Source organism: Miscanthus floridulus, chromosome 6, assembly GCF_019320115.1.
Source record: "Miscanthus floridulus cultivar M001 chromosome 6, ASM1932011v1, whole genome shotgun sequence".
In the NCBI taxonomy this organism is placed as follows: Eukaryota; Viridiplantae; Streptophyta; class Magnoliopsida; order Poales; family Poaceae; genus Miscanthus; species Miscanthus floridulus.
The window spans coordinates 70870644-70892072 of record NC_089585.1 but is presented as its reverse complement, the minus strand read 5'-3'; the positions used below and the strand labels follow the sequence as shown (position 1 = coordinate 70892072).

General features: G+C 47.7%; 3 protein-coding genes across 3 annotated transcripts; 1 reads left to right on the top strand and 2 right to left on the bottom strand.

Moving 5' to 3' along the window:
- The first annotated feature begins 2607 nt into the window (after positions 1 to 2607).
- On the top strand, positions 2608 to 3141 carry LOC136460676 (uncharacterized mitochondrial protein AtMg00810-like). Its single transcript, XM_066460286.1, has one exon. It carries the CDS (start codon positions 2608 to 2610, stop codon positions 3139 to 3141), a length of 534 nt encoding a protein of 177 aa, XP_066316383.1.
- Positions 3142 to 6724: 3583 nt separating this feature from the next.
- Positions 6725 to 10344, bottom strand: LOC136458364 (uncharacterized). The gene is made up of 5 exons (XM_066458312.1): positions 9893 to 10344; positions 8214 to 9248; positions 7881 to 8106; positions 7292 to 7434; positions 6725 to 7203 (listed from the first exon to the last, which is right to left on the bottom strand). The coding sequence occupies exons 1-5, from the start codon at positions 10250 to 10252 to the stop codon at positions 6901 to 6903; spliced, it is 2067 nt and encodes a 688-aa protein (XP_066314409.1). The 5' UTR covers positions 10253 to 10344; the 3' UTR covers positions 6725 to 6900.
- A 7044-nt stretch (positions 10345 to 17388) lies between these two features.
- On the bottom strand, positions 17389 to 18423 carry LOC136458363 (glutathione S-transferase U17-like). Its single transcript, XM_066458311.1, has 2 exons — positions 18023 to 18423; positions 17389 to 17938 (listed from the first exon to the last, which is right to left on the bottom strand). Exons 1-2 carry the CDS (start codon positions 18350 to 18352, stop codon positions 17558 to 17560), a joined length of 711 nt encoding a protein of 236 aa, XP_066314408.1. The 5' UTR covers positions 18353 to 18423; the 3' UTR covers positions 17389 to 17557.
- Between the last annotated feature and the right edge of the window lie 3006 nt (positions 18424 to 21429).

The following is a 21429-nucleotide window of genomic DNA, read 5'->3' as shown; positions in this document are numbered from 1 at the left end:
GGGCCATTAGGCAAAGGAGTGCCCAAATTGTAAAAGAGAAGAAGAAGGTTGAGGCTCATATAGCGCAGGCTGATAAGGATGATGAGGCCACTATCCTGATGGCGACATTTTGTGCACTATATGACGTTGAGGTGAAGGAGAAGGGAGAGGTGATGGCGGTGGAAGGGCAAGACAAGGCTCTAAAGGCTATCCACCTCGACGAACCATGCACCCAAGTCCACCTCAGACATGTGGACGACAAACAAGAGCAGCGGTGGTACCTAGACTCTAGCGCCAGCAACCACATGATAGGCCCTAAGGAAGCCTTCTCTGAGCTTGATGGCAACGTGACCGGCATGGTGAAGTTCAGTGATGGCTCAAGGGTGGTGATCTGAGGGCACGACACCATCATCTTTAGGTTCTAGAACGGTGAGCATCACACACTAATAGATGTATATTACATCCTATAGTTGTGTTCAAGCATCATCAACATTAGCCAGTTGGATGAGCACGGCAGCGAGGTATTGATTAAGGACAACGTCCTCAGGATTAGGGACTAGGAACAATGCCTTCTTGCCAAGGTGAAGAAGTCCCAGAACCAGCTGTACCTGCTTGACTTAAAGGTGGAGCAGCCGGTGTGCCTGGTAGCACGACACACCGAGGAACCATGGCTGTGGCATGCCTAGTTTGGCCATTTCAGCTTCGTCGCGCTCGATCAGCTAGAGAAGATGGTCTGAGGGCTGCCCCACATCAAGCACGGAGGCGAGATGTGTGACAGCTGCTTGGCCAGGAAGCAGAGGAGGTTGCCATTCCCAAAGGCGGCTAAGTATCACGTGGTGGACGCTCTCAAGCTCGTCTACGACGATCTCTGTGGGCCAATCACGCCAGCCACAAATGGTGGTCGATGGTACTTCCTATTGCTCGTGGATGATTACAGTCGCTATATGTGGCTGTAACTCCTAACGAGCAAGGACGAGGCAGCGAAGGTGATCAAAACGTTCAAGGCGCGCGTGGAGGCAGAAAGCGGCAAGAAGCTACGCGTGCTGCGTGTGGATCGGGGCGGTGAATTCACTTTGGTGGAGTTCGTTGCGTACTACGCGGATCATGGTGTGGTGCGACACCACACCGTGCCGTACTCACCACAGTAGAATAGTGTGGTGGAGCAGCGAAACTAGACGGTGGTCAGCATGGCTTGATCCATGATGAAGGCTAAGAGCATGCCGGTAAGGTTCTAGGGTGAGGCGGTGACCACGGCGGTGTTCATCCTCAATTGCATGCCCACTATGGCCCTGAAGGGCAAGACGCCATTCGAAACTTGGTATGGGCGCAAGCCGAGCGTGTCATTCCTCCAGACATTCAGCTGCATCGGCCACGTTAGGAAGACGAAGTTGGTCCTCACCAAGCTGGAGGACATGAGCACACCAATGGTGCTCCTGGGCTACGCGGATGGTACCAAGGCGTACCAGGTCTATGACCCACGCGGAGGCAAGGTGGTTGTCTCGTGTGACGTCGTGTTTGATGAGAAGGCGGCCTGGAACTAGGACAGTCCGGGCATGGGGGAAGCTGGCGGCTTCACTAGCACCTTCGTCATCGAGCACTTGGTCATCCAGGTGGTGGAGATGCTAGAGAAGAGGTGCCAACCACTCTAGCAATAGAGCCGAGCACTCCTGGGGCGGTGCCGAGCACTCCGAGAGGGGTGCCGAGCACTCCAGAAGTGATGCCGAGTGGTCCTAAAGTGGTGCCGACCACTTTAGGACGGGTGCCGAATGCTCCCGTAGCGAAGCCGAGAGGTCTTGCAGTGGTGCCGACTATTCCAAGACTGGTGCTGAGCACTCCAGGAGGGGTGCCGACCACTCTAGGAGTGGTGACGAGTGGTCCAGGAGTAGTGCCGAGCACTACAGCCAGGGTGCTGAGCACTCCAGGTGCTGTGCTGACCTCACCAACGGAACGAGGGACTCCATCGACGCTGATCGGGTTCGCCTCACCTCCAACCGACATCACCGAGTTCGTGGATGCCTTCCACGATGGTGAGGAGGTGTGATTCCATAGGCTAGACAACATCATCGACGGCATGGGTCCTTAGGCCTGGTGGGTTGGGTGCTCAATGACCTAGAGTTGCTTCTTGTCAGTGCAGAGGAACCACCCACGTTCGCGCTGGCCGAGCGCGATCTAAATTGGCGACGGGTGATGCTAGAGGAGATGAAGGCGATCGAGGAAAACGAGACTTGGGAGCTCGTCGATCCACCTCCAGGATGTCGTTCGATCAGCCTGAAGTAGGTGTACAAGGTCAAGCGGGATAAGCGCGGCGCCATTATCAAGCAGAAGGCGTGCCTTATCGCCCGAGGCTTTGTTCAGCGCGAGGGCATCGACTTCGAAGAAGTCTTTGCACCGGTAGCGCACATGGAGTCTATCCGACTCCTACTAGCTTTGGCAGCAGCGAAGGATTGGCGCGTCCATCACCTGGACATAAAATCGGCCTTCCTCAATGGTGAGCTGGTGGAGACAGTCTTCATCAGGCAACCTTCGGATTTTGTCATCAAGGGAGCAGAGCACATGGTGCTTCGACTGCGCAAGGCGCTCTACGGGCTACGGTAAGTCCCGCGAGCGTGGAACGCCAAGCTTGACGCCATGCTGGGCGAGCTTGGGTTCACGCGGTGCGTAACTGAGCACGCGCTCTATACGCGGCGACGGGGGAAGGAGGAGGTCATCGTCGACGTGTATGTGGACGATTTGATCATCACCGACGCGCGTGTGGAGGACATCAACAGCTTCAAAGGCGAGATGGCGGCTCATTTTTTAATGAGCGATCTCAACGCGCTCTCCTACCACCTCGGCATCGAGGTGAGACAGGGGAAGGAGGCGTTCACGCTTGGTCAGAGCACGTACGCCTCGAAGCTGTTGGAGCGGAGCGACATGGCTGAGTGCAAGCTGTGGGTGACTTCGATGGAGGAGCGGCTAAAACTGACGAAGGCTAATACCACGGCGAAGGTAGATGCAACACTCTACCGGAGCATCATCGGTGGTCTACGCTATCTAGTCCACACGAGGTCAGACATTGCGTTCGCCATGGGCTACGTCAGCCGCTTCATGAAGGATCCCCGAGAGGATCATTGGGCTGTAGTGAAGCGGCTGCTGCGCTACGTCAAGGGGACGGTGGATTAGGGGATCGTCTTCACCAAGACCGGCGGAAGTGGGCTGCAGCTCACTGTGTCTTCCTTGGGTCGGCTCTAATCTCATGGCTGACGCTGAAATAGAAGGTGGTGGCGCTGTCCACGTGCGAGGCAGAGTGCATGGCGGCGGCCACAACGGCGTGCAAGCTGTGTGGCTACGTCGGCTGCTGGGTGAGCTGACCGGTGTGAAAGCTCACCCACCAGCACTGATGGTGGACAACTAGCCCGCCATCACCCTCGCGAAGAATCCGGTTCTCTACGATCGAAGCAAACACATCGACGTCAAGTTTTACTTTCTCAGGGACTGTGTCGATGAAGGGCAGATCGTTATCGAGTTCGTCGAAACTGGTCGACAACTCGTGGATGTCCTCATCAAGCCGCTCGGCCATCTTCGGTTCATGGGGCTGAAGAAGATGATCGGCATGGTGGAGGTTTTAGGGTTAGTAGCAGGATTAGGGAAAGAATTATTAAGTAATCTGCAGCTCTCATCTGTACGGCGCGGCAGGAGCAGACGCCGAAAGGGCTCCCATGCTGTTGCGCTATAACCGCTGCAGGAGGAGGTGTCGAAAAGCTCACCTGCCGCACTGTAGCCACAGCAGGGACAGACGCCAAAGTCTGTCCTACTATCACATCTAGTCACTGTAGCAGTATGGCAGCCTGACATATCTGTGCACTAGGGTTAGATGGGTAAAATTGTATATATAGCTTTCCACTGTAACTCAGCGAGCGAGTTCAGTTTTGCGATCTCCTCTGCAGAGCTCCGGCCAACACTGATGCTTGTGCTCTGTGTGTGCACGTTTTGTTCTTATTTTTTTCTTCTATCTCTAGCCATAACATGTGGTCGACAATACCGATGAGCGGTTGGCTCACCCGTGTGGAAGATCCTGGACAACGGGGCTGTCAGCTGTGTGGGGACGCCGCACGCGCGCCGCCCGCGTTCGTTGAAGCTGGAGCGATATTTGCGCGTCGCTGGTTGCTTCGTGATTATCCCTCGAGGTTATCCATCCATCTAGATGATTTGCGCCCGCTGATCTCCGAAGGTTGGACTCCACCTGTCGGCCGGGATATCTACAGGCTCGTAGATGGCGAAGGCTTCTATAGAATGCTCCGAGTCGGGCCGGGCCACCTGCGGGCTCAGCTGGCACACAAACCTGCGTATACGTGCGTGTACACCGCAGCCAGGTATATTTTTCTGGTCACGTATCATGCATGGACGCGCTTAGCTTGCTAGCTTATTAGCACACATTGTTACATGAACGCTCATTTTCATGCATGAGACCGTATCACAAAGAAGCTCATACACTTGCTAGCTTCTTCATTATTATTCTTGCACGGCTCACGTTATCAGCCGAATCGCGTGGGCGCACGCACATACATGCAGCCATAAGATGTATATACTTGTGTTATAATTAGCTTGTCATAAGCACATTCATGCAAGCTGCTAGCTAGTGGTAGCTCCGTTAGCCACACGTGAACAACCATGCACATGAGACCATGATAAGAAGCCAATACGACTTGCTAGCTTCTTATCTTTTAATTTCTTCTAGCAATCTAGCTTCTCAATATAGCACATACAAAGACATGCAAACTAGAGAAATTTTGTACAAAATCTCGACAAAAAGTGGGTCCCACATGTCATTCACTAGGAGGATGAGTTTTGTTGGCTGGTTGACTCTCGGAATAGTTGGCTACCCAAATAGAAAAGGGGTTCTTGCATCCATACCCCTATTTTATATCGATATTGTAATTTTACCTCTGGTTTTTTAACTTTGTGAATTTGCCACTGCTTATTCAAAATGAAGCACCACTTTGCCCATATTCCGTCATCCTCCCCTAATGATGTTAACTTTTGTACCAAAGGACAAATATGCCCTTGTGATTTTGCCCCTGGTTTTTAGGGCTATTTGTTATTTTACCCCTAACTTGGAATAAGACGCATATACTGTATTTTGAAAAAAATGGTTATTATATTTGGTTAATTCAGATTTAATATTGGAAAAATTATTCACAAATCACATGTTGGGTGTCTATAGTAGTCCTGTCCTGGCTATGATACCAAAAAAGTTAGAAGCAAAATAACAAACGAAATCTGCAAGTCTAAGTCCATTGTTGCATTCCGGCGGACACCTTGTCTGCAGCCTGTGCTACTTGCCAATGCTGTTCAGGCGAACACCGTGCTCTCGTTGCCATCGCCGCACCTATTCTTGCTGCTTGATCACTGCTCTGTCGATGCATGCAGCAGCGTAGCAAGGTGGTGTGATGCAACTCCAACGACAATTGCTACCTTCCCTTGCGGCGCTCATTGACAGTTCATACCCTGCAGGAAAAGAGCCTTCTCATCGGATCCTTCCGCCGCCTCCTCTTGCCGAAGATGGAAGGCTCCTGCTGGCTGTTCCAGCCCCGCACGAGACCGCGATGCCCTCCTTGCACACGGCCGCTCGACCGCCTGCCCGCCACGCCCGATTGTGCCCCCGCAGCCGATGCCGTGACGTCCACCTAGCTACGCGCCTGCGCACCTGCAGCGCGGCGCGCCCGCCCAGCGGCACCCGCCTCGACGCAAGCTCGCACGGCCGCAGCGCCAGCCCAACCGCGCCCCCGACGTGGCCGCCGCACCCACCGCCGAGCCTGCCTCGCCGCGCCTGCTCAGTTGCGCGCTTGCGCACTCGCCCAGCGGCACCGGCCACGCCGCAGCGCCCGCCCAGCCGCACCCACCGCAGCGCCTGCCTTGCCACGCCCGCCCAGCTGCGCGCCTGCGCACCCGCTGCGCAGCGCGCCCGCTGGCCATGCCGCGATGCCCACCAAGCGGCACCCGCCGCGCCGTGAGCTCGCACGGTCGCAGCGCCCGCCCAGCCACGCCCCCGTCGCGGCCGCCGCACCCACCGCAACGCCCGCCTTGCCGCGAGCCCGCCAGCCATGCTTCCCCCGTCGATGTCACACACCCTGCCCAATAGGCACCGGTGGACATGGTGCGGATAGGATAACTGTGTAAGGGCATTTCAGTCATTTCGCATCTGATTCTATGTGTTTTATTTTTTTAATCAGCCTCTAAATAACGGACAGCCAAACCAGGAGCAAACTGCTCATTCGTTTCAAAATAACAGATGTAAACTCACAAAGTTAAAAAAATAGAAGTAAAATCACAATTGAAATTCTAGACAGGGTAAAAACACCGTTTTACCAATAGAAAAATATGCAGTAGTATTGGTGGAGATGCCCTTAGCGAACTTTCTTAGATCGATAGCTCTAGACTGTTTAGACTCTAGAGTGGCTAGAGGTCATTTTTTTCTTCATAGTGGCGCCTTGACTGGCTAGAGGTCATGTTTTTTTTTTCACCGTGGAGCGGCCTTGACTGGCTAGAGGTCATTTTTTTTTCTTCACCGTGGAGCGCTCTAGCTGTTTTGCTAGTGTACGTTGAGTGTTTTTTTGTGTGTGTGTGTTGGGGGGGGGGGGGGGGGGGGGGGGGGGGGGGGGGCGGGGGGCGGCTTCAGTCTCTCCTTTTATTATTTCCTCCCTTAAATGAAATGACACAACTCCTTCATAGTTCGAGAAAAATAAATCTACACGCACACCTCATGTAATTTTTGTTTGTTTGGACGTTTCTGTATCAGTATGGCATACTGCAAGTAATAACACTGGAGGATTACATTGCATTTTATTACATTCATTCAAAACTAGGAGAATCTCCTCTCTACTGTACAGTATGGCCTTGTTTGGGGGCAAAATCACAATCAATGGAGCATAAAAATACAACTCAGCTCATATAGACGTCTGGCAAAGAACCCATAAGGATCACAGGACTGCTATTTCTCGGCCTCCAAAGCTTGTCCGGCCTTGCTTTGGAGAGAATATCAGAGAAAAACCCAGAAGATGAAGAGAAAGGTGGAGGCTGAATAGACTCCGTTGATGGCATGCCCGTGCCATCATGTACAGCTTGCTCAAGTGCCGCGATCTTCCTGCCATTAGAAGCCTTACCACAAGGGCAAACACTGATCTTTCTAAAGCATTGCTTGTGGAAGATTGACCCACACAAACTGCACTTTGTAGCTTCATCCTCCTACAACAATCGTAACAGATTTTCTTAGCACTGAGTATATATTATATTAAGCTGAAATGAATTAGAAAGCAAGGACTTGGCAGGGCACCTGAAATGGGAATATAAGGGACAGCGGGTCATCACAAGCTTGTCGAGCAGCACAAGGTACACCGCTGTCGTAGCACACAAGGCATTGCTCAGTGATGTGCTCAAGTATCCTGTTTGATATGGTCTGCACCTTAACTGGAAGTGCTGTTCGAAGCAAACAGAATTTGTGTTAGTGGTGCAACTAACTCACTGAGAATGTGATTACGAATATCATCTTAAGGTTTTATAATTTTGGTTCCAATCTTTTAGATCATCAAGCATTAATCAGTCTTGAACAGCAATCAGAAGGGCAGCATAAGCAAAAATTATACCTAAAAACTGTTTTAAAAATAATTTGCTGAATTAGCTCAAAAGGATGAGGAAACACAATTCTTCAATTGTGGTTTGTGATGTACATAAGTAGAAATATCAGTCTAGTACAGATTTCGGTTGTGCTGAATAATGGAGCAGCATGTATAGATGCAGTTACCATTTAAACCTCTTTTATTGACATACGTGTCAGGAGTTAACATTAACAAGAAGTTGCACAGAAGTCTACACCCAGATTGGATTGCGCACTTCAGAAATATCTTGTTAAAACTGAACGGTACCTGCAAAAGCTCCTTTTGAGAGATCAACGAGGTCACGAAGCGCAAAGAAGTCATTCCCATCAAGAAGGTATCTTCGAACTCCTAGTCCTTTAAGTATGGAATTCCGGAAAGGACATTGGACACAAGGAAGCATAGCTGCTATTTTCTTCCGGACACTCATGATGTTAAGCAGAGCTGGTACTTTCGAGAATAGGAAAGGATTGACTGCACTTACACAGAGCATAGGCTGAAAATGCAAATCATCATTTGCTTCAGGTCCCAAAAAGTATGAAAGTAAATTTATTTCAGAACTAACAAATAAATAAACAACATACAATTTAAGTTTATCATTACCTGGTCATAGATGGAGTCTAAATATGCTTTTGCTAACTGGGAAATTGGATACAATGAAAAATCCCAGTGGTGTAGAACTCTTGCTGGAAGAACTGCAGTGTCATCTGTGTGACAAGAAGCACAAAACAATTGGCCAGTGTAAGAACAAAACCGAGGTTTGTTCCATCCAATAGTCTGTGCAAGTTCTTGCAGCAATGTTCGACCAGCATCCAAATGCCTATGGCACCCCGCACAGTTGTAATGCTGTAATTCCAACAACTGCCTGGTCGACTTCTGAGGCCTATCCTCCACAATAAGTGATATCGTCTTGCCCATTGAGGTACAATCATCATGTGGACCTCCATTGCAATCTGAATCTTTGGAATTTAAATCACTGGTTCGCCTTTGCAAAGATCGTGGAATGAGAGTTTTCAAAAAACTATATTCGTATCCAGGCCTCCCTGGTGACAAAAAATTAACCAGAGGGGTGAGAATTCCAAATGGATAACTTGAGACCAGTAAAGAACGCAAACAGTCTTGAATGAGGGCACTTCTCTCATTGACAACATCTGGTGACGCATTCCCAAATATTTTACTTGACTCTCTTTCAGCATTTTCCCATGCAGGGGGAAGACTCAAACCTCTCTCATAAAAAAAGTCCTTAAGTTGCCGATAAAGCGCATAAAATTCACGGTATCGCCGCTCAATTTCCCATTCATCTTCACCACTCCTTACTTTTAACAAATAAACAGTGTATTCTTTGACACCAACCATCCGTTCACCGAAAGAAACATCTCCAGTTCTTTGCTTTGCCCCCACAACCTCCACCCAATCAATTCTTGAAGAATACTGAGGAACACGACATACATAGGCGTCATCTGTACCAGAAGTAGAGGCAGTAGTGCTGCCATCTCTGAAATGGTGAGCCTGGCGAGCATTACTCCTGCGATTATCCATAAAAGATCCATTTTCATGTGGCTCCCCTGAATTGAGCAGAATCTGTTCCATCTCTTGGACCATATCATCAAATAAATCATTGTCACCAAATCCATGCACCTAAAGTTAGAAAGAGAACATGTCAATACAACAATGTGACTTAACACCTGCACATTCATGATTCACTTAATAGTTAATACTAGAATTTGGTCAAGCAAATGACCTACAAGAAATGTCCTTTTCTTTTGGGCATATGAGACTGTTAACCCAAGAATGTAATGAGCACATGTATGTCAGAATTAGAATATTACAATCCAATCAAGTAAAGGAGCACCAAACCAATATATTCACGAGTAGAGATTTGATACAGACCAATCAGTAGCCTTGTTGTGGTCAAGTAACGAATAAGCAGAAAACAATTATTGCTGTAAATTTGTATTTTTTTAATCTAAATTTCATATCAAGATATCAGAATAGACGATAAACCCAGAAGCTCCCACCAACTTTTTTTTTTCCTAATTTAGTGGACATATTTTGTTTCCCCGGCTGAGCAGAGCATTTTTGCAAGGTAAGACAAACAAATTTGGGAGCCAAAACACCCAAGACATCTAAAACTCGTACCAATTGGATCCGACTACATTTGCAAATGCCTCTAGTCATCAGTCCAAACCAAGCTGACCACGTCACGACAAGAGAAATTGACAACTGCTCCGCTCAAATTCACATCTCTAATAAGTTATTAACTGAAGCACTAGCAAACCCACCTGGTTGTGATCGGGGCGCTGAGGAATATATGGTGAAGCAGGACTCGACCCCTGCCGCGCGATGGCGTCGACTCCGGCAGTCGCCGGAGGAGGACCCGTTTCCGGCCGCGACTGCGCCGATGCCAGCGTTTGGAGGCGGCTGAGCTGCTGTTTCTTGGGGAATCCGCCGGCGGCGGGATGGTCGTCGAGGAGGTCCATCTGGTGGTCCCAGAAGTCGGAGGAGGGGAGAAGGGTAGCGATCGAGCTGGGCGTGCCGAGGGCGGAGTTGGCGCTGCAGTACCTGTCGTCCTCGGCGTCCGATCCGGCCGCCGAGGAGGCCTCGGAGGCAGCGCCGCCCGCGGATCGCCGGGGTGGCTCCATGCCGGACTGGATCCCGGTCCGCGCGCCGTGGCTGTGTCTGCTGCTAGGGATTGGCGATGTCGTTTCGTTTCCTGGTGGAAGAAGAGCGGGGACTTGCACTAACTTCCCTGTACTTTTGTCTATTTCAATTTTTAATCGAAACTGCTCAAGTACACGTGACACTCTCCAACGACCGTTACCCAAAATACAATAACCATTTTATATTTGGGTAGCACTGTAGATAAAGAGTTCAATACCATTTTTTATCTTCTCCAACAAAAAGACACAAAAGAAAACTTTTTCTATAAACGGGTCTCCAGAAGAGAGGATACTCAGATTTGAGTTATATATCTCTTGACATCTAAAATGAGTCTTCTATATAGGTACTCTGTTGGAGGCTATACGTATTCTGTTAAAGACTCATTTTCACTTTGGGTTTCCTGATGGGTCTCCTGCTGGAGACAGCCTAATAAGAGTTTTTCTAGTTTGTACTCTTCTCTCCTAAACATAATACAATTCTCGATTTTTTGAGTTATATGATTCGAACTTTGACCAAACTATTAAAAAGTACTAACATTTATGATATAATATATCTACTATTAGATTAATTACGGAATGTATTTCATAATAAATTTATTTAGAGATATAAATGTTAATACTATTCATTATAAATTTGGTGGAACTGAAGCTTGTTTGACGGGCACGAATATCATAATTGCATTGTTTTTTGTACAGAGAAAGTAGTTTTTGTTGTGTACTTAATAAATATATAATTTGTTGAAAACATCTAATTTGGATTGTCTGTTTACTTTTCCTTAATTCACACTATTTCTATTCAAGGATTAACCTATGAATTATTCATAGAAGTTATATTAGCTAAAGGACTAATCCTAACCTTTATAAGCTTTGAAGCTCAATTAATCTAGACACTATTTCTATATTATGAAATTAGAACATGTTAGGCTTTTAGGGTCTTTCTCCTATACTTGATTTATCATTAGGTTTCTAGTTTAAGAAATCACCTTATTTCTTGTGGTTTAAATTCCAAGTTAAACTTGGGAGCTAGGGTTTTAAATATCAACACTTAAACTTGGGTTGAAATTAAACTCATTTACGATCCGTATTTCTTCTTTGAATTTCTCAGGTTAAGTTTATCTAGATTATTACCTTGTTTCGTTTAAGAATTTTGTTTTGGCCTCTTCATATTTTTGAGTTTCTTATACACTAATCTTACACTAAATCTCGAAAAACTTACTAATGCACGTATCATCAGACTAAGGTCCTTGCGTACACCAAAGGTGTTACATTTTGGGCCGAAAGTGAGGACGTGGGGGGGGGGGGGGGGGGTGAGAAATTATGTGGAAGATGGTGTGGATGGATGCTGTGGGATGGGAGAATGATATGCACTGATGGTATTGCATGGTGGATGTTTCTTCTATGATACTTTTAGCGTCCCCATTGGATCAGCACTGGGTTGTTAGGTGGCTTTCCAAATGCATATTAACACCTGCAATTTAATCGGGTTATCACCTAAGTTTTGGGCTATGTTTAATTGGATAATGGCATGGAGGTGCTTTCTTTAAGTTTCCTATATTGCATTGGATTGAAAAACTTCGCCTCCGCATTGTAGCAGAACCGTCCGAAATAACACGCTTTCAGAGGCGCTCGTCTTTCAACACTAAGCACCTCGAAAGGGAGCTATATCGGACAGTTCCATCGAGCACACCCCAAGGGAGAACTCAAAAATCCATATTTTTCCATCAGAATCATAAATGAGAGAATAAAGCTTATAACATTCTGAAGTCATTTCTTACATCACTTTATTACAAAAGTAGAATATTACCTCAATTGATTATAACAGCGGAATCTAACAATATTATCAGAGTTACAGAGGAAGCAAAGATTAATTTAACGGCATGGTGGTGCATTAATATAGTGGGCATTTATATACAAGAGATGCTAGCAGATTTTACATCTTTTTTTATAAAAACTTTTAGTAAGGGTTATAAATAAACACTATGGTCGTAGCGTGAAAGGAATCCTCTTTGAGCCCACCAGGAGGTTTCCACACACAAGAGTTAGCTCTAGGTATTCTCCAATCACCTGCAATAGGGGAAATAAAACCCTGAGTACTCGATTGTACTCAGCAAGACTTACCCGACAAGAGGAAAATAAAAGTCTCTAAGGATATGCAAGGCTTATTTGGCTTGTGGGTTATTGCATCTGCGGAAGCATTACTAAATGTGCGTTCTTATATTTAATTTTATTAGCAGTCATCATAAATTTATTAATTAACCATTCTATGTAAGCACCTATGCTACTTTCAAGTAGGTGGTAACCAATCAGAACCATTTTACCATCTTTCATATTCCAGTTCTTACTACAGTGCTAGACCATAGCCAAGTCGGTACCGTCTCACGGAAACGGCGATTCACGAACCAATGTATCATAGCTGGGTACCCCGAAACACAAGTCCTGTTTGGACCCAGGCACAAACAAGACCAACCCATTCCACTCTTGTCACGGGATCCAGGTACCGTCCAAACTTAGCCCCCACACTTGAGACCCGGTCTCAGTATGGTGCTTAGACTTCCACCTTTCCCTGCCTCCAATCAGCTGGTCCAGAAAGAGCTGGAACTCACGACAAGAGCGTAACGAGCCTTCCCGCTTCCATAAGCAAGTATGTACTCAGGATAATAAGTCTGTGACCTGACTACCATCCACAGCAACGAATGGTCCTCAATCGACATAGGTGAAACAAATGCAATCCAAGCGTCGCTCGAATGCCTAACCAAGTCTAGATCCAAAGTACCATTCCGCCCGGTCTCCAATTATCATTCATTTATATTCCATGTGACAGTAATAATAATATCTTTCCTATTTCTCACGAGTGATAGGTAATCACTCGACTTCTATCGGATCCTATAGCATAGCAATCTACACAATCCTAATATACTATTAGGACTCATAGGGTAAGGATTTATATATGCAAGTGGTTCCTATTATGATATACGTGGATGCAACGTAGAGATATAAATAATCAATGACAACTACAATTCTAAAATACGATTACGCTCCACAAGCTAACGAGCTAGCTTTAATGACTAACGTACTAATCTACGTATCCACGTCACCAAGTAAGGCTTTGTCTTCGAAAAAAATATTCTAGTTTTAAAATTCCAAGGTGTTTCGGCATTTTATTGATTAAACATATATTTTTAAACTAGGGCTCATTTAGCTACCTTAGCAAACTAATTATTATGGAGCTATAAAAGTTACAGTGAGCACCTAATAATGTGAGGAATTTACTGTGAAAGTTTCAGAGCCAACACTATCACCACTTTATCACAAAAAATCCAACAAGTTTATATCTTACAATATTAAGCATCTTAAATTAATTAGATAGCTCTTGAAAATATTATAAAACTAGGTGAATAAAATATACTAGCAGATAGATCATGATTTTAGGAACCTAACAAAATTGGTTTCACAATTTTCGGTTAACTACACAATTTTATATTGAATTTACAAGTTTACCTTAGAAACTAAATTAGAAAAAGGAAAGGGCCGGCAGCGATCCTTCTGGCCCGACAGAAAGGGCCCGAAGCTTTCAGAGATTAATACGACTGCTATATGCATTATTCCTTCCGTCAGTAATTTTGCAATCAAACCCTTAGATGTTTTTGCCTTTACCATGGGGAGGTCCCTGGAATCCCCGCGCGCGCCGGCGCGTCAGCCGACGGCACAAGGCGATTACGTCGGGCAAACTAGGCTCTCTACGATGGAATTAAGGGACCGACCACCATCTATATCTAAACGCGTAAGGATGGGTGGCGGTTAGGGACTCGGAGGCGTACTGTCGCGGGCTGCAGCGGTGAGCGGCTATCCACAGCGGTGGCGTGACTGTTCCGACGTGCCTGTGTACGCTCGGTAGAGTAGAAGTGGCGGATAAGCATCAGCGGATCACTATGGTATACGCCCTGCTGACGGTTGAAGTAGGGGAGCGCTGTGACGGTCTAGCCACGTGTGATCGAGCGAGGCGGCGGCGCTCTACGATGGACACCGGCGTGTCACCCCACCGACGACGAGCACCCTAGCCAAAATAACGCGAGCAATGGATGGAAGGAGTCACGACGAACTCGGGGTTACGAGCAATTGAACTATTACCAGTCCTACAGGCCTTATCCCCAACCCTCTAGTCACGGCGGCGCACATGATCAGCGGCGAGCAAAATCCAAAATTGGCCACGACTAGACCACCGTTGGACTCGACGAGAGTGGGGCATCTAACTAACTTCCTCTGCTTCTCACTAACACGAGGAATTGAGCTGGGAAGCTTTGAGTTGGTTATTACGAAGGAAAGAGGGTGACGCATCGCCCCTGCTACCTCACGCGACACGGCCCCATCACAGGTAACCCAGCCACAACCCGATAGGGTACGACAACGCGAGGACATGGCCGCACGACTGAGGGCAATAGGTGCGTTGGGTAGTGCTAGACGGAGCCAAGAGGTGTGCCAGCACGCGAGGCACTTGAATGTGGTAGCCGAGCCCGAGCGGCTCACCGGCGTCGGCTAGCGGAATAGGGCGAATCAGGGAGGCGCACCGTCACCCTAAACCTAGGGTTGGCTGACCTAGACACGGTGGGCGGGGTCATGGGCTCGCGGTAGGTGAGACGCAGGGTAGGGCGACTGCCACGTCGATACGATGACAATGGCCACAACATTGGTTCGACCCCACGCGTGGCTCAACGGACACGGTGGCGCACGCATGCAGCAACAGCGGGGCACATAGCAACCGTATTGCGACAACGCCTCGCCACATGACCGCGCAGTGGCTGCACCGGTGTAGCGCAGTGGCAACCCTCCGGCATGGCACAGCGGTGCACGCAGCAGTGAGGTGGGACAGCAGCGCGACGGCCAGCAGCTGCAGGGCGACGACAACGGCCTGTTGGGCCGGCCTTGGCCAACCCACGGTGAGACCGCCCGACCGGGGTCGGCACCGCGGTGCGCAGAACATGGCCAGCCACGCTACGTCGAGCGGCCACGCAAGTGGATCGTGCGCCCGAGCCAAGCATGTGACGTGCATGGATTTTAAAGCGAAGCAAAGGATGTCGATCATCTCAACCGAAGTTCAACCAATCCTACTGACCTAAAGTCGACACTACCAGCTAGCTAGCGGAGCAATCGTCATGACCCGAGAGCAACCAGAGAGGGAGATAAAAGGATGCGAACTTGGGTTCATCGCTGGAGTGCCGGTTCATGAACAGGGCACCAGCAACATAGTTAACAACGCGTTCCAATGAAGTTTGGGCAATTTTTACGAGAGCAACGTGACATCCAACACAACTTCGACCTAAGCCATCCTCAAGCACCTGCTTTGATGTAATCAACAATACTAAAACATGCAGCTAGTGTTTAAACATTTTTGTTAGAAATTACATGTTGAAATAGCATTGTCTTACTACTTTTCCATACGTAGAAAAGTTAATGATTCAGTTCAAACTAACAGCCATTAACACTTTTGTTACAATTTTTAAAAGGCCTAAACCCTATTAACTGTTACCAACAAGTATTTCATGCAATAGTCCATACCTTATACTAACCCATAGGAGCAAAATATTTAAGCACCATTTAACTATTTTGCTCAATATAATTCATCAAAAATGGTATTTTACACAATAGTTCAAGTGTTTGCTGACTTAACGAAAAGAGCTTATCTTAACGCCAAATTTGATTTCTGAGCTGCCAAAACACTAGTTTACAACATCTATTTTCCAAAAGTTAAAGTTGCCTTTCCATCTACTAAACTTGTACTTCAATTTTTATTTTAGTACTAAATACAAGTTATGTTTGATCTTTGTTCATAGAAATTGTTTTCCGCCTCACGTGCGTTATAAATTTTTAAAACCCGGAAACTTGTTAAGCTAATCCTTCTTGGTCCTAAATTTCGGTGCTAAGCAAGCTCGTAACACCAGGGGTGTTACACGTATCCAATTTTCTTGGCTAATGGATGAATGTCCCCTACTCTGACGAGCTCCAACGATGATCTTTTAGTGTTATGAGGTTTGTGGAAGGTGCATATCTGTCTCTAGTGGACCTAGAGGGAGCTCCAGCGTAGCATGGAGGCAGGCAGTGGCCGTGGTCAAGACAATGGTGGTGTCGCTCATCGATTTGATTATGTAGGGGCGAGGGCGGTCACAAATGTCGACCTGATCACGGGCGATGAATTAGCATGGGAGCGACCACAACAGTGGGATATTTGTCAGTAGCAAGAGCCGCTAGAGTGGGAAGGATGGTGGGGCGAGCACCCATCGATGCTAGGAGAAGGAAGGACATATGGCTATAGTGGGTGGGCCTCCTAGGTGCCAGACATGCCAACGAGGCTGTGTGCGCCTACTGGAAGAGGGTTGTGGTCGAGGGTGGATGTGCACCGCATGGGTAGAGGATGTTGAGAAGAGATAAGGTGGGAAGAGAATTTATCGTGACCGTTGATTTAGAGATCCCATGGTGCAAAATTTGAATTGTCGCAAAGGCAACCCTAAAACTATTTGGTGGTAGAGTTGTATATTTACTACTCATTCAATCCTGAAATGCAAGGCATGCAATCAAGCAATTTTAGGACCAAATAAGAAGGTTGGTAAAAGACTAACTTGCCATTCACTAATTAGTTAGCTTGGTTGTCAACTTGTTTAATTTCCTAGTAACACATACTGTAGTTTAAAAAAGACATGCATGCATGTCGTTGGTTTCGGCTACCAATTATAGAAGTCATTTTTGCGCAAGATGATGTTTAAAGACATGTATGGATTGGTTTAAAAGTCAAGCACATATAGATGGGGTTGGGCAATCCAGAATACCTTATGATTTGAGACAAATTTTGAACTTTTCGTACCTTTTATTTCAGGATAGATGGAACAGTAGAATTATACTACCATGATAGGACGGTGACTTATTTAGTGTCGAGGGCTTCTTTGGCATAGCTCAAAAGGGCTCAAACTTCTCTGGCAGGTTTTACTGTAGCATGAAGACGTTTGAATGAAGCTCTCATCCAGTCGTCCTACTGTAGGTAGTGTATGAACACTAGCCATGGAGCTGAAAGTGGGCAAAGCGGCTTGAGACTGAATGGGAGTGTTGTCTTCGTTTGGCACATAAGAATTTCGCACGATAACCGTGGATCTTAAGTTCTTTTAGCTATGAAAACTCGGTGTTCCAAACAATTTCTAAACAGTAAGCTCAATGGCTAGAGCTGACGTTGATAATTTGTTCAGATATTTCAATTCGCATGACAAATCAAGCCTAGCACGGTTGGAAGAGCAATACGTCCCCTTACATCCGTTGAGCGTTGGCGTTGGCGGCCAGCGCTGCCCGGAGCGCCTCGCCGAACTCAACGAGCCTTCCGGCGTCAGGCATCACGTCCCTGACGGCCTCGTGCCCGCAGAACCGCGCCGCCCACGCCGCGAGCCGGGGCATTCTCATCTCGTCGAGGACCGTCTGCCCGGTGATCCGCTCCGCTGCCCGGAACCACCCGACGTAGGACCCGAGGACGATGTCTAAGAATCCGATGTCGTCGCCGGCGAAGAAACGCTGCCCCTTGCTGCACGCCGTGAAGGCCTCCTCGAGCTGGGCGAGCGCCGCGGCCACCTGCTCCGCCGCCGCGGCCTTGTCGCCGTCGATCATGCCCCTCAGCGTCCGGAGCGCCATCGGGAGCTGCCCAAGTTTGGTTTCGAGTCATGGAGATTAGCCACGAGATGGAGCATTCGATTTCCAGCTGAAATGGCTCCGGATCTGTACCTTAGCGTCGGCGTACTCGGCCCAGAAGCGGTGGACGGCGCGGTCGTAGGGGTCGGCGGGGAGGATCGGCGGCCTGGCGCCGGAGAAGGCCTCGTCGACGTACTGCAAGATTACGAGCGACTCGCAGACCGGCCTCCCGCCGTGGAGGAGCACGGGGATCTGCTTGTGCACCGGGTTGGACGCGAGGAGCAGCTCGCTCTTCTTGCCCGGTTCCTCCTGCAGGAACTCGTACGCCACGCCCTTCAGCCTGAGCGCGACGCACACCCGCATCACGAATGGGCTCGCCCACCCGCCGACCACGCCCACCGCCGCCGCGTCGTCTGATGCCATAGCTGGGCACCCCTGCAGCGAAGACAGGAGCTGCGCGCGGACCCGCGGTAGGTGGCGAGTGGGTCAATGAACACGACCTGAATCATCGGAGTCTCTCCAGCACACAACGACTTGTTTTTCGCAGATTTTTTTCACTGTAAAGATTAAGATTCAACAGCTACTCTTTTTTTACTTTCAGCCTCCACAGATCACAGATCGTAGATCATAATTTTTTTCTATGGAAGAATAAATCACATATCCGCCACCGCCATCACCGCCACTGCCATGGCCAGCACGGGCGCCGGGGCGAGCTCGCCGGTCGCCGTCGTCGGCGCGCGGTGGTCACCGGTGAGAAAGAGAGAGGGAGAGATTAAAAAAAAAATTCATGTGTTTTCTATGCTAAAACACATGTGTGTCACGTAGTATTTCTGGAAATTAAAATGGGTACGGATATTTTCAAGCCTCGCATGCAGATGGCCGCTTCGTGGGTGCCGATTCGTCCACCAAATTATGGCTGCCAAGGCTTACCACTTCTTGGGTGATACTAATAAATCTACTATTATACAATATATCTTGACAGACACTAAGGGCCTATTTGGCCGCGCTTCTCTCCGGCTCCTCCAGAGGAGCCTTGCCAAATGTTTTTCTAGAGGAGCCGTTTTTTAGTAAAAGCAAAGGAGCTGAAGCCATTTTGAATAAACTATAAATTGTGGCTCCTCCAAAACAGCTCTGACGCCTTCAGAGGAGCCCCTCAGGAGGAGTCATATCAAACACCCCCTGAATCAATTTTGTTTTTATTCATTTTCTCATCTGCACTATACAGGGGAGAAGCCCAGTTAAGTCCACCGGGTGCCTAGGCACCCAGGCCAAAAACAAAAATACATCGTTACTATCAACATTTCACCCCTTGTGCACCCCCTAGGCCAAAACGAGGCACCCCCACCAAGCCAGTTTGGCCAGCAAGCAACACGTTTGAGAGATTGAGGCCCAGCTGCCCAAGCCTACCTCGCACTCGCAGGCTCCTTCCAGGAGAAGGCACGGAGGCTCCCAGGAGACCAGGAGGCCGCGACTTTTCGCTAGTGCACAGCCGCATATGCCCGCGAGTCCGCATTTTTTTCGCCTGAACGCACGCAGCGAGCGCGAGCCGGCGAGCGCGAGCCGACGAGCGGCGACACTGACGTCCCTTCCCCTTCCATCTCTACGGCTCTACACAGGAAGTAGCTGTGTAGCCAAGCAGAGCACCGGACAGCGCAACTAGCAGGCGGCGCCCGGCGGAAGAACCCGCCAGCAACCCTCAGTCCCTCATTGCCTCACCCCTCTCTTTTTTTCTTTTGAAAAGATCGGCCTCAACCCTCTCTGGCTTTCTCTTCTGGTCCAAAAGAAAAGGCAAGGCATCACATCCAATTCATAGTGTTCAAATTGAAATTGTAGCCTACAGGTTTACTGGTTTAGGGTTAATATTAGCTGGGTTTTCTCTCTTTTTATATATACATTTATAATAGTGCGGATCTGCAATTTGATTATGCTTGCAAATGTAATTTTCTTGTTTCAGATATTGGAGACAAGACGAGAAAGTTTATTCCGGAATGATTCGATGAGTTTGGAAGTTTCGTGACCATGGAAGGAAAATAGCGTAAATATGATCTCTGGTAGGTAATGCAACACGTCTACTCTTAATAGATAATTGTGCAGTTTGTTTTCTAAATAGTTGACCTATCTATTCTCTTTCCTTTGAGGCTAGTGGGATCTTGATCCTGGTCTCCTGGAGTGGATGACATATTTTGCTAAAGTGCTCAATGTGGTCTTCTTTTTGTTAAATGGTGAGTGTTATTATCATTTACCTCTACCTTATGTTTCGACCAAAATCTCATCGTTATTGCTAGAAGTCAAATTTTAATGTTAAAATATGGTAGTTGCGCATTAGATATGCTATTTTCTTTGAACATCATATGAGTCACTGTGATTATGATTAAGTGGGGCACCACCATCAATTTGCTCTAGCTTCGCCACTGGCGCTATATAAGAATAAAGTGCAGTTAATATAAAAAAAACTTGAGCTACGGGTGTAGACACCCCTTTTTAAAAATTAATTTACAAATCCAGGACCACCCATTCTAGTTCAATCCACACCGGGTGATTCAAAACTACACACGTATTATATTGGCATCAGGAACCACAGGCATATCATAATTAATTATCTGTACGAATAGAAACACCACATGTCGTTATGCCCCTAAGGGCTTCTCTAACGCAGCAGTGTGGAGTACTGCCCTAAAACCACGTCTGCTTTGATTCTCCGTGTTACCGTAAGCTGTAGCTCCGCAGCACGTCAAAGTCTCCGGCAGGAGATACAACTGCTCCATCTGACAAAAGTTGGAGGCAGCATGTAGGAGCGCGTTGTGATGCTACTGGATGGTGGCTTTGCTCTATAAAGTGTCAGAAAACACAAAAAAAAAAGTAGAAGACGTCAGTGCACTGGGTCCTAGTACTGCATTCACTTGTTAGCCCACGTTGGGGAGGCCGTATCGTATCGTGGATTATTTACTGCTGACTGGTTTGGTGTGAGAGAAAAACACTGTTTTCGGCTGAAAATTTACGATCGTTTACGAGCACGCGAACATGCTAGGTTTGTTGTAGTTTGCAATGAGGGCTTGGAGTCCAAGTCATTCCATGCCTACGTGTATTCACTACGGATACTGTTAATTTACCGAGTGTGAGTAACACTTGGCAAATAGTGCTACACACTCGGCAAACTCTTTACCGAGTGCCACACTCGGTAAAGTGGACTCGGCAAACAACGACTCGGTGAAGTTATTTTACCGAGTGTCTAATATCGGCACACTCGGAGCAGAGAGTTACCGAGTGCTACAATGACACTCGGTAAACAATTATGACTTGACGGTCGTCAGCCTCCAAACTGACCGTTAACGGCGACGTTTACGAGTGTCACTAGCAGCACTCGGTAAATAAATTAGCATTTCATGATTAAAACAATTCCGCAAATAAATTTTTTGAATAATGTTTACCGAGTGTAGCTCCTAACACTCGATAAAATAATAACCATTTTCGTGATTAAAACAATTCCGCAAATAAACTTC

What these genes read in the sequence shown, in the direction of transcription:
- LOC136460676 (XM_066460286.1), top strand. Translation starts at nt 2,608, where the DNA reads ATGCTGGGCGAGCTTGGGTTCACGCGGTGCGTAACTGAGCACGCGCTC.
- LOC136458364 (XM_066458312.1), bottom strand. Translation starts at nt 10,252, where the DNA reads ATGGAGCCACCCCGGCGATCCGCGGGCGGCGCTGCCTCCGAGGCCTCC. An exon ending in AGCGCCCCGATCACAACCAG is followed by an intron (nt 9,249 to 9,892) that starts GTGGGTTTGCTA and finishes TTCTAACTTTAG; the next exon opens with GTGCATGGATTTGGTGACAA. An exon ending in CTCAAAAGGAGCTTTTGCAG is followed by an intron (nt 7,435 to 7,880) that starts GTACCGTTCAGT and finishes TGCTTCGAACAG; the next exon opens with CACTTCCAGTTAAGGTGCAG.
- LOC136458363 (XM_066458311.1), bottom strand. Translation starts at nt 18,352, where the DNA reads ATGGCATCAGACGACGCGGCGGCGGTGGGCGTGGTCGGCGGGTGGGCG. An exon ending in CCGAGTACGCCGACGCTAAG is followed by an intron (nt 17,939 to 18,022) that starts GTACAGATCCGG and finishes AAACTTGGGCAG; the next exon opens with CTCCCGATGGCGCTCCGGAC.